General features: G+C 37.9%; 2 protein-coding genes across 6 annotated transcripts in view; one reads left to right on the top strand and one right to left on the bottom strand.

Moving 5' to 3' along the window:
• LRRC7 (leucine rich repeat containing 7) overlaps positions 1–8,195 on the top strand; it is a 379,203-nt gene extending 371,008 nt beyond the window's left edge. For 4 of the 5 annotated variants that reach the window (XM_074961545.1, XM_074961546.1, XM_074961548.1 and 1 more), the window contains one exon: positions 615–8,195. In XM_074961545.1, the coding sequence (XP_074817646.1) occupies positions 615–722 (108 nt within the window). In that variant the 3' untranslated portion in view covers positions 723–8,195. The remainder of the gene's footprint in view (positions 1–614) is intronic. The other variant, XM_074961549.1, reaches the window with a different exon arrangement.
• Positions 8,196–10,481: 2,286 nt separating this feature from the next.
• LRRC40 (leucine rich repeat containing 40) overlaps positions 10,482–20,487 on the bottom strand; it is a 40,181-nt gene continuing 30,175 nt past the window's right edge. Inside the window, exons 12-15 of the mRNA XM_074962264.1 lie at positions 19,272–19,382; positions 16,963–17,040; positions 14,088–14,273; positions 10,482–11,246 (exon numbers count right to left, since the gene is read on the bottom strand). Of these exons, the coding sequence (XP_074818365.1) occupies positions 11,141–11,246; positions 14,088–14,273; positions 16,963–17,040; positions 19,272–19,382 (481 nt within the window). The 3' untranslated portion in view covers positions 10,482–11,140. The remainder of the gene's footprint in view (positions 11,247–14,087; positions 14,274–16,962; positions 17,041–19,271; positions 19,383–20,487) is intronic.

The raw sequence follows: 20,487 nt of genomic DNA, 5'->3' as shown, positions 1-20,487 counted from the left end.
TGCATGCAGAACTCCCAATAGCTTCATTTAGGAGTTCCACACACAGTAACTTCACCATCAGGCTATCACTGCAGATAGCTCACTCTTTATTCAACTGACATATCCACTTTGTCCATATAGAGTCCTTCCCTGAGTGTTTGCTGTGTTCTGTCCCTTCTATCACTGCTAGATGATGGTACCATAACACGTACATACTTGGCTACACCTTCTGCTTGCTTGGAGACCTCTGAAACTAACTTCTTACACTTTGTCAGACTATGCTTGCTGGGGTAACAGCTACTTTATATATCCCAAGATTAAATCTATACCTTTGATGGTCCAGTTAAATCTCTAATTTTATAGCTCTACTGTTGTGTAAGATACTGTTATAGCAGGATTTTTAAAAAAGTTATAAGAAGTGAATTGTTGCACTATTATTATTTAATTAGAACATTATTGTTATTCTCTTCAAGGTATGGAATCACATTTCCACCAATCAAAAGTAATCAATGTTCTTTTTAATTTTTGAACCATCAAGTTTCTTTTACTTTAATTTTCAGCTCTCCTCCAAAAAATGAAAAAGTGCTAAACATAACTTCATTTGATTGTTTCCTGTTTTCATTTGTGTGTTACAGGCAAATGGACACAGTTTTGTACATATGGAACATGAGAAAGCTGTATTACTACTGAAGAGTTTCCAGAATACAGTAGACCTAGTTATTCAACGTGAGCTTACTGTCTAAGTATTTTTTATAAATAGTAAACATATGTCTAGCCAGATCTAATGTTCAAACAGAAATTTATACATAGGAAACAAATTTTGCCAATTGCTGGATCAATGGCAAACATTAGTGCCAAATGTATAATACTATATGTTAGTACTGCGCCTCTTGAAAAATGTTAACTATATAAATATGATGTTCATGTGGTTATGTATTAGTTTTAATTGTCAGCCTCTGGCTGTGCATTGGTGCAGTTTCTTTTTTAATCAAGTTACTTCTCAAAGTGGATTTCATATAACTTCAGAACATAGAAGCACACAAAAGCTCTTTATGAATTCTGCTGTCCATCAAAAATACTGCCTCAAAGTTGTATATATCTTTATAAAGAAAAACATATATTGAGCTGTAATTCCCATAAAATATTTCTATCACCAGTGGTATACTAAAAGATTATAGAGAAAAAAATATTTTCATAGACACCACTAAGAAAGTAAATATTAAATTTGAACTTTAGTATGTTGATTTTTTCAATGCAAATATATATGCCTTATAGAAGTAACTGTACAAGTACAGTGTTTAGTGCTGAGTCCATACTAATTAGCTGAATTATTGCAATACAGAGTGAAATACTTCATAAATTATACTTTCAAGCCTGGGACCTACACATAATAGTCTAGGCAAAAATTAATTGCTTTTGTCTGATCCTTTTAGCTGATTACCTGTAAGCTTGTGAAATAGACAAGATAATTTTAGATAGTGATGTTCCTCAAATAAAAGCAGTGAGTGGTGGGTGGCAGGAAAACCTAACGCTTTATTTTTGTGAATGTTTTAATTTATTTAAAATTATAGAACCTTTTCAGTAAATTTTGATCCCAATACTCCCACCATCTTATTCTGAGCCAGACTAGAATACCCCCGAGTAAGCATGGCCAAATCTAGCCCTTTGTGGGCAGCAGTCCCATTGAAATCAGTGGGACTACTCAGAGTCAGGTACAATACATCGCTAGTAAGACTAGATGACATTTAAAATATTTTCTCTCAGAGGTGTGCAAAATAAATAACAGTAGGTAAATCTTAGAACTGTGCTAAGGGGACAGGAATAGACACAGCACAAAGCTACAGTACATTGGTGTTAGTTCAGTAATCGAAATTTTAGTAATTCCTACAGCTGACAGCATGGAAAATCAATTTCTGTGCTGTGGATAAGTCTACATATATTGGGTCAATCCTGTTTCCATTGAAGTCAATGGTAAAATAATTGTGACTGCTAATCACAGCAGGAATGAGCCTCTTATAAGAGTTTTTGAAGGAAATAAATTGAGTATTGGTTTTACTAAACTTGAACATTTTTAAAAAACACAAATCACCTGAATTGTGGCTATTGTAGATTTTAAAGGTCACTGTCAAAAACATTTTAGTTAATTTGAGGTGTTTCTCTATTGCCTATGTAATACCAACAGACCCAGGTTGTCGACAGGCAGGATCGAACTGGGGACTTCTGGAGCTTAATGCATGAGCTAAAAGTCAACTCCTCTTAGCTAAGGCTGTAGAGCAGACTCAATCTCTCTCTCTCTTTAGGTGGTCTTAGTGCCACCAGATGGGACAGAACATCACCCCAGGAAGTGTGTGGGTTACACTTACACTAACTAAAGTTTTCCCTCTCCCCTCTGATTAATTTACATTACATTACATTACATTAATTTACTAGTTTTAGTTTAATTGAAAAATATAATTAAACAGCTTTTTTTTAGGTCAGTTTATGTAATGTCCTGTCTACTATATGGTCTTCTGTTGCTCATTAGATATTTGACGTGGGGCTTGTTCCCTGATGAATGTTTTGAATTGTCTTATTTTGATTTCATTTATTTTCAGCTGGCATTTTGCAGCTGTTGCTATGTGACAATATGGTTGGAGATTTGGTCAGTCAGCTTCATCACAATGACAAATTGTGGTTCTGAAGGAATTGGGGACTTTGGGTGCACGGGAATGTAGGGTTAGGGCTTTTGTTTGTATTTACACATTTCCTGGTTTTAAAATGGTGACTGTTCACATCCCCTTTATTGTTTGCTTTCCACAAACATGAATGATTACATTTTTCACCGCAAAACTGGAAAGTTTATTCCAAATCTGCACATGTAAGTTCTCACAGAAAACAAATGTTCATTTTGTACAAGAGTTCTTATTCAGGAGGCAGAAATACCATGTAACTTATCTGACTATAACTGATCCACACCGCTCTAATTTTAAATATTTACACCCAAATAGTTTGAATTTAGTTATTCTTTCAGCTAAGAGTACAGAGGAGATGTCAAATTCCTCTATTTGAAGATATTCAGCAAATACATTCAAATTAGTTATTCAAGGTAAATTATTTATTCAGTTATTTGTTTCAGCCCGTGGTGCAGGAATGCACCACCTTTAACAGTGTAACAGCTGCAGAATTGCAGAGGCCATTATTCAAATTCTCAGCATCATCAGCTATCCCTTTCATAATAAAACAGTCAAGAGATGCTCACATCCATTCTTTATGTGCAGAAATTCACTCAGTGTAAACACACTAAATGTAATACATTTAGTCATTCTGTGGGAATTTCATTGTAATTTATTTGCATAGCTCAAATATTTCCCTTGACTTCTGCTTCTGGCAAGAAAACTGAGTAAATAAAAAGTTAGTTTTGAGTCACGTTGTAACATTGCCTACTACAGAATGGGATGCAGCCAACCATCCGTCCCCTAAGCAAAACTAGAAGACAGACTCTTGAAGCATGTTGCAAAATTAAATATTTTATTTATAGAGCACCAAGATATGGTAGGCTTTTTTTTTTTTTATTAAATAGAGACAAGTGGGTTGACAAGGATTCTACCCTATGGAACCTACAAACTACACAGACAACATATCAAAGAAAGATGTAATATAACAAAAGCCAAGTGATCTTTAGTGTGTTTGTGCCACATTTTGTTCTGATGGATTTCTGAGGTCCTCTTTTTATTACATACACTGATTATGCCAATGTGGTTCGTAAGCCTGAGTGTTACAAGATATTGTGGCAAGATGGCTGATTTTAGTTTGGTGGGTCCTGTGCTTTTCTTGGCGGGGAGCTAAGATGCCACCCTTTGCCTCTGCTCTTAGGTGCCAAGGGTCCCACTACTAGCCCAGTAAGGTGGTAGAGGAGGGAGGGGTCTGGGTTTTCTCCTCGCTCTGAGTCCCAGCCTCTCTCAACCCCTGTGGGTTTCTTACCCTCGGTCCTTAGATGCTCAGGGGGAAGGGAGTCTCCCTTACTCCAGTTCTCAGATCTTCCAAATCTCACAACACATCTCAGTGAGTGAGTGAGTCCTCCTCTTCTGGCTGCCTGATGCAGGGGGTTTTATTAGGTTCCTAACTGGGCCTTAATTGACTGCAGGTGCTCCAATTAACCTGCAGCCACCTTCCCTAGTTTACAGGGAACCACACCTTAAATAGCCTTGAGTTTATCTATCTAGCACTCTCCTACTGCTCCCTGGCCCTCCTGTATCACAATATACAAGTAGCTTTTTTGTTCTCCCTACCTCTCCTCTAGCTCGTTCTTGTCCACTGTATAGTTGGCTAGGTCTAGATCTGCATTTGGAGACTTCAACTTTCCCCTTAATTAATGAAGTCTTTGTTGGGAGTAAAACCAGACATTCCAGTGGAACCTCTGTCACATTTAAGCCTTATGCTGCAGATTTTGGAGACAACGGAAGCTTGGCTAAGTAAAAGAGCTTTTCCTGATAAGTGAGCAGGAGTTCAGGCTTTTCATTCAGACAGTAGTTAAGCTTCAAGATGTGTCTTCCCCACCCCCCCCCCAAAAAGCAAGCATGATTCTTTTTGTATTTTGTTGTTATATTTATATACAAATTGGCAGAGGGGAAGCTTATATTTTGAGCAATGAAGGAAGTCTTCGTTGTGGCTAATTAGGATGTGGTATTCTTGTTTTAATGTAACACACCTTTTGTCTTTTCTGGAGAGATTCAGTAGATGCAGTTAGGAAGTAACATATTACACGTATACCTTGGTTCAGCTATCTTGTTAAATTTGAGATTCTAGGGCAGGTACTGGCAGCGGATGAATAGCATATATATGACGTGGTTACTTTCATGTTTAGTCAATGAGTTCTGCGGCAGGCAGCTGTGATCTCAAAATTGCATCTAGCTTCCTGGGTCCCGGCTATTAGACAGTACACACTACACCATGTGCTTTCATATCAAGTACACCATAGCTAAAGCTCCAGAATTATTTCTTTTAGCTACTAAAGACAATGACTGAAACATGGTATTTCAGAAATAAAACCAGAAACTCCAAATTGCCTTTGGAACTTCTACCCTTTTCAATTCCCAGCTTCCTGTAGGCTTTCAGCTGTGCTAAATTTGTTCCCATGGTAACACTTCTGCTAGCCCTAAAACTGTGACACTGCTTTTTAGGTTTCTGCACAACAAAGCTCATCTAGTGCTCGTCAAGTAAAGGTTAGATTAAAAGTGCAGGGCATTGCTACAATTCCCTTGTTCTGGTTTTACAGCAGCTGTTAAGGAACACAAAACGGTTACTATCACAGTTCACAAGGCATGTCACTGTACAGAAACTAGAATTTATTGTGGTTTCAACTCCCAAACACCACTATGAAAATGTATAACAGAAGTATCAATTAAGAAAAGGAGTATTTGAGCATAAGCTTTCGTGAGCTACAGCTCACTTAATTGGTTAGTCTCTAAGGTGCCACAAGTACTCCTTTTCTTTTTGCAAATACAGACTAACACGGCTGTTACTCTGAAAAGTATCAACTGTATCTCAGCCAAACCTGTACAGTATTTAGCCAATGCAACAGTAACTCCCCAATCTACCATATTTACAGATAGTCATATAAAATTGGTTCAAGAAAGGCACAACCCACTTTTGTGTTTCCAGTTTTATACAGAACCCCCTATCCAGATTTCTGGGGTTTGGGTTAGTTTCTCTTAAGCTTGTTCTGAGCCTAAAGCTCTTCTTTCCCCAGTTGCATCCGACTAGTTGATGCCACAGCTGGAACTGAGTACTGGCCAACAACCTCTGGCCACAGGTCATTCTCAGAATGGGAGAAATATCTAAAGAGACAAGACCACAGGAGACTCAATGCATTTCCTAAAGAAGTCTCCAGTCTCAATAACAATTCTTTACCCATTCTGTTTTTGTGTTTTATTGTAATTAAAGATTTAACCTTTCAAGTATATTTTCATTCACTGAAATGTATTTTCTAACAAGCCAGATTTGTAAAAATATATCTCTCCCTTTATTTATCACAATCCCTCTCCTTTGTGGAATTATATTACAGCCTGATCTACTGAGAGGCTACTCAAACTATAACTAAGGTGGCTTCTTGACAGTGTCTCTACTCTGTTTATACACAGGGACAATTTTAAGGAAGTTCACTACTGACATGTAAAATAGAAATCTGCCAGCTGTTTGTTGAATTTCCCAGGCTGAAAAAGCATAGGCAGATGTTACTAGGTTTTCTGAAAATTAAGAAACTTACAAAAAATTGCTTTAGCTCATTTGGTTATTTTTACAGCTACAAACTCATTCTATGAGCACTTCCCCGAGTATCAGTAATTCTTGACAGTCAAAAGCATCTGACCATAATAAACCGTTAAAAGGATTGAACGTAATATGTTTAGGAAATCTGCTTGCTGCTGATATTACTATGTACTACTCACATTACATCTTGCTCCTGCTTGTAACTCTAGCCAATCCCTGTTATTCAGCTTATGTGGTCAGATGTGTATTTTGTGCATTAGTAAAGAAAAAGTGATGATTGAGTTCATTTTCACAAACCATAGTTTCTCTTCCGATCCTGTACAAGTGAACATTCAAAAGAAGCATAGGACCTGATTCTGCCACAGGCTACATGTCCCAACTCCCAGGGAAGTCAGTGGGAGTTTAGGGTCATATCCATTAGCTCAATTAGCTTTGCAATATGTGCCACCCATCTTCCTAACTAGAAAAGGGTACTGTCAACTTCCATAAAGTTAGCTTGTGAATGTACTGGGTACAGCCTCCATTCACCTCACGCTCAGAAGTTACCATGCAAACCCAATTGGACCAAAGTAAACATTAATATAACCACCCGTTTGTAATTTTGTGTCCTGTTATGAAGATTGGCAGTCACCAACAGTGGGCTTTGAATTGGCCATCCAAGAGTGAGACATACTTACTAGCTTTTCATTTTCTGTGTCTGGGCTTTTTATATTTTAAACTTCCAAATGTAAGTGTTAAAATAAAATAGTCATCCAGTCAATTTTAGATTTCAAATAAGTGGAATTTCAAATAAAGTTATACATTTTGCTTTCTTGTTAACCAGATTTGTTTATTTCACTGTACTGTAAATATGAGCTAAACATAAAACCAATGATGCAACTTTCAGGCCAGTAGTTTGTATTGGATATTAATTGAGTTGGTCTTTTTATGACTCCAGTTTTGGTATGCTTAATAAATGGCCTTACAGCCATATGTGTGCAGCACAACAGCGACACCCAGAGGCCAGGCAATGTGACCAGAGCTCCTTTTCCTCAGAGTGGCAGTTTGAATTTTGATCAGACCTCAATGAAATGACACCTTTGCAAAAGTAAATTCTCAGAAGGTATTATTTGATACTTACAGCATTTTAAACAGTTCCTTGTTTTGTTAGAAATTCCTTGGCAATCCTTGTGAGCATTAATAGCCTCAGAGAATTCAAGCAGATATTCTGTATAATAATGCACGCCATTTCATTGCATCTAGTATTTACTTGCTCCCTTGTAAAGCATTTAATGAAGAACCACCCACAAGCCACAACAGTGCAGCACAAGAGGCCTGATCTTTACCAATTGGGGCCTTTTAGGCCTCTTTGCTAGCCTACGTGGGTTTACTCTGAAATCATGGTCAAAACAAAGACTTATGTTTTCTACTTGTGAGTACTGTATCCAGTTCAAAACCAACAGCTTACTTTATTAAAAATTTTACCATTTTATAAAAGACATGTTTAATTATGATGGAGATGGCTGTATTGTAATTAATATTTTGAGATAATTGTGATATTGAGCTTAAATTATATACAAAAGTCATTTTTGTATGTGTTAAAAAGATTGCTATATTACAAATGACTAACTGTACTTTTCAGTTTAATTACAGTATTGATGTAAATAAAGCTGAATGAAGAAATATTTACTACTTTATTAACATAGATTGTGAATGTATTTAATGTTTTTGCAGTATAAGGACTTACTGAACTTGAAAGCTGCTTCATTTTATGTGCAAAAAGGTACTTTAAAACTATATTTTAAATCTATTGATTCAGTGAAATCAATTATCTTGTTAGTTAATTTGCACATGCAAGTTGTATCCTTCCAGTTTTATTTTATGTATTGACACTAATTGTAAGGTGCATATTGTGTTTAGGATGCATTTTGCAGATGCTTTCTGTACATAAAAAAATACAGGGACTAAAACAATGCTGTGCAGTGTATAGCAGAGCCATTTTTCGGCTTTGGTGTACCAACTTTTTCAGTATTTAAAAAGTGTTTTGAATAACATTAAAAAAGTCTCTTTATTGTACAAATAATAAAAATGTCACCTTATTGTAACTAACTTTTGTCATCTTTTAATATAAGAAGGGATATCAATTATCCAAAAGTAAATAATTTTACTGCTGTGTCGTCTGGCTTATGGAAAGAATTGTTGGTCTCTATCTAGTTCCTTTTAAACTGCTGTTTAATACGTTTTTTGATTTAATGAGAAGAAAAAAGTAGGGAAGATAAAGATGCAGTTATCAAAGCTTCACTAAATATTTATTTACTAAATATATAACCTGAGGGGGTAATGGTTGAGACTCTGCCATTAGTTTTAATTGCCACAGTTAATTTAAAAAGTTCAGAGTAAAAAAAACAAATGCGTACCCAAACTTGCCAGTATACTCCCATCATTCAGCAAGTGTTTGCGTATTCTTCTGGGGAGGCATCATACAGTAGAACCTTAGAGTTCTGAACTGCCCAGTCAACCACACACCTCATTTGGAACTGCAAGTATGCAATCAGGCAGCAGCAGTACAGACAAAAAAAAAAAAAGCAAATACAGAACAATAGTGTGTTAAATGTAAATTATTAAAAAAAATTGAGGGAAAGTTTAAAACAAGTTGAAACTGGTTTTGTGCTTGTTTCATTTAAGTGAAGATGGTTAAAAGCAGAATTTTATTTTTCTTCTGTATAGTGAAGTTTCAAACTGTATTAACTCAGTGAAAAGGAGGACTTGTGGCACCTTAGAGACTAACAAATTGCTATGAGCATAAGCTTTCGTGAGCTACAGCTCACTTCATCCTATGCTCAAATAAATTGGTTAGTCTCTAAGGTGCCACAAGTACTCCTTTTTTTTGCGAATACAGACTAACACGGCTGCTACTCTGAAACCTGTCATTAACTCAATGGTTAGTTGTAAACTTTTGAAAGAACAACCAAAATGTTTTGTTTAGTTACGTACAACCTCCATTTCCAAAGTGTTCGAAACTGTGAGGTTCTACTGTAAAATTATCACAACTATATGAAGAAAAGCTACAGCACCTGAAGGTCTAAAATTCAGTGTCTATATAGAATGTGCTTTGTATAGAAGCTGGAAGAGTGCCTCAGTAATCTAAATATTAGACTTGATACAGCTATAAAATGATGGGTACCATTCATTCAAATAAGGGCAACTTTGGCCTTCAACCATTAGCCTTCCCACATAAATACATTGTCATTTGACTTGGGTGGGTTTTTTTCCTTTTGGATGGGGCTATGTCTTAAAACAGTAACACATCTACTCAAACGCCCAACCTCCTTGTCCTTTCCTATTGCTATGTAGTGTTATGTGCCAGCTGTTTGCTGTCCTCCCTCTCCAGAAGGGGTTACATTACAGTGCTGTTGCATATACAGTGTATTGTGATAATTTATGATGAAAGGTGCTCATTAAATGTAAGACATTAGGGATGGGTAGATTTACTTTGTCTTAATTTTGGACCCACTCAACCATCATTGGGTTGAAAGTTTTTAATTGGAGTGGCTTTTTAATTTTGCTGTTGGATAGGAGAGATGGGGAAGGGAGAAAGAGAAAACCGTTGAATGAAAGCATAGTTTATACACACCATACATAATATACAGGATATCCACTTTAGCTGTCTTCTAATGACATGAGCAGGGTGAATGTGGCAAGAGGTCGCTTTTCTATTCCTAATAATTAGCACAGGATTCTCTTTAGGTATAAGATCTCATTTTCTTTTAAGTTCAATCAGGGCGGCGGGGGGAAATGGGTTGCCATTAGAAGAAAAAGGCTTGGAAAAATTACTTTTGCAAGCCAAGGTAGGTAGAGATGTTCACCCATTCCTAATGTATGTTCTGTAGTTTAGTCTGTAAGAATTAAAAGCCATCTGACCTCCAGTACAATACTGAATTCCCTTGAAAATATGGCCTTAAAAACGTGGCAGCTATCAGTCTTCAATACAGTTTGGAAGTGAAGTGTTCAAAGAAAAGTCATTGCAAACCACCATGGGATCAATTTTGATTTAGGCTACAATTTGTTGCATATAAAAGCCTAAAAAAGAGCAATGTATATACATTTACATTGCAGTTCAGATCTGACACACATATATCTCCCTACAAATTTATCACCAGTGTTGATGCATCTTAAGGTGCCATTTCCAGGATGAACAAACACATTTGTATGTAATATGGCAATCATATCTAAATGTTATTGAGCTAGAGAGCTTGACTGGTACATTAAACTAAAAAAGTAATGGTTTACACCCAACAGGAAATATTTATTTATTACTATTCAAACAAGTAGAAGTCAATCACTTTTGTAAACACATTCTTCACACTCTTTGTAGCACAGTTCATATTGTATCCTTACCATTATTATTATAGCATTGCTGTGTAATTTAAGGTTTCAGGCATTTAACAGTCGGCAGACAGTGTGAAACACTTACCTATTTGATTAAGAGCTCACCTGCTATAAAGCATTTGGTCTCACAGCTATGGACAATACAAACCTAAGAAAATCGGAAAGTTTACTTTTTACCTTTTATGCAACCCCTTTAGTGTTCTTAAAATTAATTCATAATTTTTTAAACTGAATTGTAAAAAAAAAAAATATTGCCTTTATTAATGGTAGTATCCAATGAAATCACTGCATTACAAATAAAGAAAATTAGCATTGTAGTATTTTCAATTGAAATGTTGATCTGTGCAACTCTGGAAGAAAATCTGTGAGATTTTATGGATGGGCTTTTTTGGGGGGGGAGGGGGGAACATGCAGAGAAAAAGCAATCAATAGTTGACAAACAGGAAGGAAGTCAGTTAAAATGGTGTATGGCCTTTGGGTTTCTGATGGTAAAAATCTTGCTTGTATTTTGATCCATAAGCCTAACAAAAGAATAAGTGTACTCTGATCAAGTAGGAATTCGACTTTTTAGGTATTCTAGTACAGCAGCTGTGCCTTTTGCCAAAATTGCCGCTCGAGGAGTACGGAATGGATTTCCTTCTAGCAGAAGTGTCCTAGGGAAGTACAGAAATAAAAATGATTACTGTCAGTGCTTTTGCTTGTGCCAGCACATTCATACATCATGCACACTTATGGCTCTTTAGAAAAATAAAAGAATCCTGCTTAAAAATGAAATAGTAATACTATGTTATGAATTTCTGCTACTCTATTTCATATTGGCATAATTCAAGTGCTAACAGTATGCCAACATATGTAGTGATGGATAGTTATGTGTGCATAATATACACATGTGCCCTGCAATACTGTACATTTCGGGAACATTCACTTTTTCAGTAAAACCCCTGGCCACTGGGCAGGATGGGGAAAAGAGCTTATTAAAATAAATGATAAAATCAATGGGAATAACTGGTTGTAGCATTGAGCTATGCTAAATGGCAATGTTGCCTTTTCCCAACTTAGTTGTTATGCACAGGCTCTCAGGTAAGCACAAGTCACTGGCCCTTTAAGTCCTGTCACCAGAGCATATTCCCATATGTTCCCTTCAAGCCTTCCCCATCACCTAGGATCTGTGTCTGAACAAGTCAGATCCTTAGGCCATGTATAAATAGGGAAAAAAGATGTATTTTATTGTGTTAACTAACATATTCAAATTCTAATCATGAACAGCATTTGTCAGCACTACATAAGCTAGTTTTAGAGTTCACTAGAAAACTACACTCCATAAGTCTGCAAGAGTCTCATAGCCCATACATTCATGTTCTTGAAAATGTGATTATCCAATAAATCTAAAACAAAGTCACTTGTAAAATCCTGAGTCAGAAAAACAAGTATGCTGTTTACTCTGAGAAATTTGGGTGACTCAGCACCTCTTCTCAAGCCACATCAGTTGTGCAGCAGGTGGTTCCCACTTATGCCACTATGGTAAGAGAACAACTGCTATTTCTGCTGGGAAAAGTAGAGCAAGGGTTTATAACTTGGCCATTTTAAACAATGCTGAACCGAAGCTTGGTTTATAAGCTGTCTGCCCACTTGAGATTTCCATTTCATTCACAAAAATGGTTTAAATTGGTAAAGCTAGTGATAGGCTGAAGAGCGGTTATTGAAGAAGTTATTTGTCCCTGTACGACTTCAAAACCTTAATTTTAAAAATTAAATTTTATTTAATAAATTGCAAGAAGGAACACAGGACTTGCCAGACCAGTGACCCATTGAGTCTAATTTCTTGTCTTTGTCAACACCAGTAACATCACAGTGGTGAAATGACCAGCCCCTAGAGCAAGTTTCTATCCCAACCCTTTCATGTAGGGGTTGGATTATTCCCTGAACCTTGAGAGCTTATATTCTCAAAATGGTTATCTACTGAATCTAACCAGGGGGTTAAAGCACTCACCTGGCATGGAGGAGACCTGGGGTCTCCCACAACCAGGCATATGCCCTCCATCCCAGATGAGTGCTCTAACCACTGGCCTCTCTTTTTCACTTCCTGCACCCTGGACCTAAAAACCCTCCCAATGAAAGTTTCATTGAAACCATCCTTTCCCATGAAAAGCTTTGGTTTCAACTAACTGGCATTTTCTGACAAAAACTGTTCTGTAGAAAAATTCCTGACCAGCTCTAGTGTGTACATACATTTCCTTTTATCAACGTACATTTGTTACCTTCCACTTTAATCACCTCCCCCGAATCTTGTATTGTGGAAAAAAATACATATTTGCTCTCAATTTACCTTCTCTGTAACAATCATTTTTTGACTTTTTTTTTTTTAAATCTCTCTTCTCTAAACCAGAATGGTCCCAAATCTTTCATTCTCTCCTTATGAGGAAGCCTTGTTATGCCGCTAATAATTTGCAATCCCCATCCCTGAACGACTTGTCTCTAGTATAAACATTGAGATTGAGCAAGCAGGACTGAACAGAGTATGCCAGGTGAGGACATAAAATTAATTTATAAAGTGCCCATATAATTTTTCAGTGTTATTTTCTGTCACATTCTTTATGCACCTTAACATTTTGGGGGGGGGGGGGGGTTCTATTTAAACGCTGCTGAAGCACAATGAGCAGAGATTCTCATGGAGCTTATACAATTATACCCAGATCTTTCTCCTGAATGCTCAAAGTAATTTAGAACCTACGAATGTAGTTGAGGAGTTCAAATTATTCTTTCCAATATGGGTTATCATACAGATGTCACCGCTGTATTCATCTGCCATCACATTGCCCATTCACCTATCTTTGTTATGAAATTCCTCAGTGGCTTTTCCAATCGTCTACTCTAAATATTGTGTCCTTTACAAATGATGCCACTTTACTAACCCCCCCTTCTTGATCACTGATCAATATATTAAATACCAGTCTTGGTGCAAACTCTTTGGGCAGCTTACTGTGAGTCTTTTAACAAATAGCCGTGGGTCAAATGTCAATAAATGGGGTATTATACATGAGTCTCTGTTATGAACAATCCCTGAAGTAAGTAAAGATAAGGCAAGTTAAGAACAGACCAGCAGCTAAATTCTAAATTTTCCTAAATTTGTGGGTTTATTAAAGTTGGACTAACTGCCAAGTTTGATGCTCGAGGCCAAACGCCACATTCAGATACCCCTATGTAATGTGAGTTAGCCTCTAATGTGAAGTATAATTTTCATGTTACTCTGTTTAATAAATAGATAAATAAAATCATGAACCAAAAATTGCCTCTAGTCTCAATTAGTCGGAGAAACTATGAAAAAAACTGCAGCTGCTTCACAGTTGATGACTAGAGGTCAGGCATTTTATGAATTTAGACCAACATACAAGTACACTGTTACTCTACCATTTTCCTTGTGACTAAAAAAAAAGGCCTAAAAAACAGTCATCAAAACCAAAAGTTATTGTGCAGTTTTAAAAAAAAAAAGTCACCTAAGATTTATGCAGTTTCCAAGTTCTGGTGGCACTTGAAGGAGGTCATTATTCTGAAGGTCTAAGGTGCCAAGCTTGTCCATCTTCCTTATTTGTAGAGGGTCGATGGATCCAACCTGATTGTTACTGAGTAGGATAGTTTCAAGTGTTGGGATGCGATAAAGAACATTGGGAAATATTTTAAACCTACCAAAAAATAAAAATAAATTCACTTAAGGAATCAAATCAGAAACACAGACATACAAAATGGGTAACAAAACAGATAACAGTGAGGTGAAAGACTAGATTTAACTGAGTTTGTTTAATAATAATCACTCATTAAAGGTGCATTTTTGGGAAGGTGGCAGTAATATTGATTAGTCTACTTGACAAACATAAAAGCAGAATATAATTTGCATGATGACTGCTCAGTGCTCATGTGACAGAGAACAAAAGGCCAGCAGCACTCATTTTGTAAAACTGAACACAGCAATGATGTCAGCTGGACATATTCCTCCTACAGTCTGAGCTAACAGTTCCTGTAAACATATTCATTACATTCCCCAACCTTAACCCTGCTTGTTTTATACCAATGAAAAATTGTCACCATTCAGATACCAACCCCCCACCCCAAATCCCACCATACTTATGACCACTTTCTATATTAAAACAAGAGCCCTGCATTTACAGACACCATGTTTCTGGTCCATGGCACAAAGAAATTAAGTAGAAGCTTTGTTACTTGTACTGCTAAATACTAACAGCTGTATTTCTAGCATAATGCATAGCACCTAGTGATTTGGCAAAAAAACTAAGTCACCCCATTTTCACAGCTTGTTTTCATTAATTAAGACACAGGCAAGATTTGGTTCCAAAAAGAGTGTTTTCCTTTTAAATATTAATACAGGAAGAACCTTCAATACTGCTTAAAAACAAAACGGATCTTCACTTAGTCATTAAAAAAAAAAACCAAACGCAATTAAAACAATCCTGTGTTAAACAGAATGCTGTTGATTGTCTTAGTGAAAGGAAAATTACTTCCACTCCACAGAATTCTATTCATTTTTTTCTTGCTGGAAAACACTAAGATGTTACAGATCTAATCAGAGTTCACAATGGGGGTGCCTTTTGGGGGGGGAGGGGTCTCTTTCTTCCCACTCACAGTTTTTATTCTGCTCTTTTAATGGCAACATTTTCAAGAGTCTCACTGCAGCCAGGGTGGCCAGAGACAAGGGGGGTGTTTTGGGAGAGACTGTTTTTTAAAAAACTTTAAGCATAGCTTCTGGGAAACAAACATAGCTTGACTGGAGCAATGGAGCCAGCCACTGGGTTTAGCCACATGTATTGCTGTGACTCCTGGAGGAAGGAATCACTAGCGAAGGCAGGAGGGGCCTGCCATTCTCTGCAGCATTCAAATGAGATGGGAATTAGAAAGAGAATAAATATGAATCAGAATCTATTTAAATCACTGTTATAAATATATAAGTAGCTCTGATTATTACTAAATAACAACTATGTCTCAGGAAACCAGTGACATATATTGCTCCCTGCAAGCACCAGCCATTTGCTGCAGCAAATGTTCTTTGAAAGTTCTTTGAAAAATAAGCACCATACGGTGCATGCAAAAGAGTATATGCCGATAAATCCCATTGTGCTTTGTAAACTGCTTTAAAAGTTTGGCCCCAATTGGCACCAGCATAGGCAGAGAAAGCTAGCCTCTCTATGAATCACAGCCTAGTACCGGGTATGTATCAGCTACGGAAGAAAGTTCCCTTACACACTGTTCACATAGGGCCTGATCCAGCAAAGTGCTGACTTTGATACATTCAAGCAAATTGACATATGGTTTCAATGAAAAAACCTGGAACAGGCACAAGGGACAATTTATATTTTCTTGTAAAACTGACCCTTTTTTAAATGGGCTGAAAATTATATTAAACTAACCAGCACCAAGCAATGCCGTTTGTGAAAGGAATCAAAATCTATACTTTCACACATTGTTTCCTGCCAAACAGACAACAAGCTGGGCAGGAGTTTGTGTTTACACTTGGTAAGAAGCAGTTTGCCCTGAAAAGTTCTGGTTGGCAATGGTGCCAAATGTTCAAACCTGCTCCAAATCATGGTAAGTAGTTTCTTCCTAAAACCATGAGGCACCATTAACTAAAACTGGGAGATGCAAGCTCATTATGAGTCAAGAAAATGAAAGGCTTTGGTAGATAGCCCAGGTCTGGAAACCTTTATCGCTGGTAAAATATGAAGAGTGAAATTCTGGCCCTACTGTCAAAACCTCCATTGACTTCAGTAGGGCCAGGATTTTACAAGAAATGTCTATCACTGAAACAGGGTGAAGCCAGTGACTGGCAGGAAACCCTCAAAAATACCCAGAGACACCCTTTTAAAAAAAAAAAAATCACAAGTACAGAGTATTTTTCCTATCAGGTGCCCCCATCCCAGCATCAGTGACAGAATATTCTGTGTTAATTATCAGCAGATGGAAGAAAAGAACACTTGCACCTGCTTAAATAAGACATGCAGTGCAACCCCGTTCCTTAGTTAACATATTTGCAGAATGCTTTGAACATTTAAACATTGAACATTACTGAGGCTGGGAAAGCAGGAAAAAGGTGTTTTTCTCACTGAAAAAAACAATGAAAGGAGGTAACTAACATCTCAAATTATCCTCCATCGTTTTCATTAGTGACTTGGAAACAAAACTTCTCAACTAGCAGAATCAGAACCCTAATATGAACAGTCTCAGTAGTACGGAGGAGGGAGAAGCATTGCCATTTTTATTCTCCCATGCACATTGCTTCAAACACGCAAAGAGGATTACCACATGATGGTCTTTGCCTAATTCTCATTATATGTTAATAGGTCTATCTGCAAGTGTACTTACCTATTAAAGCAAAGATTTATTATTTGCAGTCTTATCAGAGCTTCCATTTCCTCAGGTAAAGATGTCAAAAAGTTATTTCTGAATTGTAAACAAAGAAAAGCAGCATTTACTAATCTTTAGCAAATTTAAGGTTTTCCAGAAAGCAAAATTTGCTAGTCTGTCCTTGAGCTGATGTTACTAACAACATGCTAAACCAGTCAACTGCCTCGTGGGTATGCCAAAACCACAGTCAGTACAGATGGGCATTGAAATCATTGCTTTCTTTAGCATTTGATTGTTGCCAGTCAGAGAACAGATTTTATCATAAAGACATACCCAAACATTTTGTAATGTGGCATCACCTTCATTTGACAATAACTTTCAGTATGTATGGAGTAGGAATTAAGTCACCGCCATAATTTCAATATAGCATTTATATAGTACCGTAAGGTGTACCCAGCACTGTACAATGGTCAATGTGACCTATAAAGAACCCCCCAAGGAACTTATGGACTAAAACCACATGTAGTTACAGTTCAGAACATTTCAGTCAAAGTGTGCAAAGAGCTGGCATCCCCCACCCCACCTCTAACATAGAACATACATACAATGACATTGCCCAAATCCACCCTCTTTCTTAAAAGGTTTTCAGGAGCTTCTTAAATGAGAAGAGAAAGGGGGGTTGAGGAGAAAAAAATGGGCCATTTCATATATAGTACTCAAGTAAGGGGGACCAATCACTGAGGGTCATTAAATGTTGCACAGTCTTAGAGTAACCAATCTGCCCTCACTCCCTTTCTGGGGCACTCAGCCTGGTTCCCTCCCCATCAGGCACCTCACATGGTCTTACCCATCCCTGCAACTTGCAGTCTAACTCTTCCTCCCTCTTCAGCAGCACATAAATTAAAACAAGTTGGCTTAAATGTAACTAAGCCAATGCAAGCTGCTGTGTCTGGCTACTTTTCACTTTGCCCTATACCCTGGTAATAAGTGCCAATGACAATTCTACCACCTTGAATGAACACCCTGAGAAGTTATGGAGATTAAATGTATCCATCTGAATGACAATAAGGAGCCTACTGGAAGTTACTGAAGCCACTACAAATATAGTTGCCCAAGGACACACTCCAAGCTTATTAATCTCTAGTCCTTAGGGAATTCTGCACCAAAAAATTAAAAATTCTGCATCAAAAAAATAAAAATTTTGCACAGAATATTTTAAAATTCTGCAAATTTTACTTGTCAATAAATAAATGTGGCTCCAGCATGGCAGTGTGGAGCACAGGCCACTGGCTGCATTGAGGTGGGAGATCACCCTGAAGCTCCCACCTCCCCCGGTACAGGGACTTGGCAGTGAGGCTGCACCCAACCCTGACACAGTGCAAGGGTCAGCCCTGCCCCAGAAACATCCTGGAGCCCAGCCCCTTCTGTGCCAGGTGCACCAGCTGTGAATGGGCAGGCTCAGCCCAGCAGAATCCAAGGGTGGAGGGGCTTATCATGGGGGGATCCAGGTGTGGGGTGAGAAGTTTCTGTGGGGGACAATCTGGATGCGGGCGATTCAGTGGTAGATATGGCTGCAAAGGGGCTTGTTGGGAGGAGGGGTTCCAGGTGCAGGGGCAATGGGAGTCTGCAAGGGATCCAGGTGAAGGTGGTTGGGGCTCAGAGGGGGAGGGGGGGTCGGGGTGTTGGTGTGGGGAGCTCAGAGGAGGGATCTGAATGCTGGAGGAGTGGGGTTGATGGGATGGGGGTCAAGGTGTAGCTGGTTGAGGCTCAGTGGGGTGGATGTCTGGGGGGTGGAGCTTGTCAGGAGGGATCCAGGTGTAGGGGGGTGGGGCTTGTCAGGGTGAGGGTTCGATGGGCCTGCTTAATGGGGGAGCCCCAGCTGCTGCTCAGGGGACTCTGCATGCTGGGCTCCCACTTCAAGGAATTCTGCAAGAGGAGTGTTTTCTGCGAGTACACAGTGCCGCAGAATTGTCCCAGGAGTAATTCTCAGAGAGAATAACTGTTTGGTACTGCTGTCACAACTGCCCTTAAGGCTCTTTTCTCAGAGTCACTTAAACTTCATGAGAGCCTTTACATCCCTGATGCAGAGCATTTCAGACAGATCATGTCTTATTTACTTAGGGCTTGCACACTTGATCCATTTTCAATGATTAGGTCTAGGCTACCTGATCACCATCCAACTCCAAGCCTGCCAACTGTTCAACCATCAAAGAAACAATTAGGAAAATTAAAGATTATTGCAGTACTGCAATACTGTACAAACAGATGGTTTAAAAAGGCATGAAAAGAAATTACTCTAAAATGAAGTCCAGCAAAACATCACAAACCTGATATCCAAGTGTGTCAATTTATGAAGTACACAGAGCTCCACGGAAATGGAGGAGAGCTTATTGAAGCCAAGATTGACATCACAGACTGATTCTTTCAGCTCCACAATCCTGCAACCCATTACAAATAAAGTTTCTTACTTGAGTAAAACATCTCCCTTTTTATTAAAAAGAAAAGGAGTACTTGTGGCACCTTAGAGACTAACAAATTTATTTGAGCATGTAGCTCACGAAAGCTTATGCTCAAATAAATTTGTTGTGGCATCTTAGAGACTAACAAATTTATTTGAGCATAAGCTTTCGTGAGCTACATGCTCAAATAAATTGGTTAGTCTCTAAGGTGCCACAAGTACTCCTTTTCTTTTTGCGAATACAGACTAACACGGCTGCTACTCTGAAACCTCCCTTTTTATTGTGTGTGTAATTTATAAAAATCAATTTTCTTTTTATGGAACTTTCATTGATACATCAGGTATTTTCTGTGCTCTTTGGGATTTCAGTGGCAGTGTTGGCAGGAGGAAAATAATGGGAGATGCACTTATGAAAGTGGACTGTCCTTGAGGCTTATATTTTAACGCCAAGACAAAAGCCCACAGTTAACTTTCTAAGGTTGCCCTCACTCATCCAAATGTCAGGGTTTACTATTAAAGTGCAGTCAGGAAACAAAATATTTCAGAAAGCTGTGGCAAAAACAGACTGGACTTTCACGGTTAACTTCTGCACTGTAAATGCTGTTTTACTAAAAAGGCACCGAAGAGTCACTCTTCTTATTAGCCACAATGAAATGCAATAGCTTGTTTCAATGTTGAAATTAAATACCAGTCTTTCATTTCTGTTTCATTGAATCATTATTGTGAATTACAGAGAACATTGTATTTGTTCCTCCTGTAAGCAGTGTGCTGAGATAATTTTGAGACACTGATGTGAACTATTTGGAAGTTCATGAAGTTAATTGAAATCCCACAGATTAAGGCCTTACTTTAACCAATAAGGAAGGTAATTAACATGCAGAGTATTCATCTCTCCAAATTGTGATTTCTCCTGAAATTCCTTCCTGTCAAGCAGCTATTCACATACATGGTTCACCTACACCTTCCTCCCGCAATCTTTAATACAGTGACTGAACAAATGGGGCTGTTTACACACAGACACAAACACTGGTTTAATGAACTGATTTTTCTACAGAATTCTAGGAATACACTTGCATTGAAGAGAG

The sequence above is a fragment of the Natator depressus genome, chromosome 8 (genome assembly GCF_965152275.1).
Source record: "Natator depressus isolate rNatDep1 chromosome 8, rNatDep2.hap1, whole genome shotgun sequence".
Classification (NCBI taxonomy): domain Eukaryota; kingdom Metazoa; phylum Chordata; order Testudines; family Cheloniidae; genus Natator; species Natator depressus.
The sequence above is the reverse complement of the archived record's forward strand: the minus strand, read 5'-3'. Positions and strand labels throughout refer to the sequence as shown.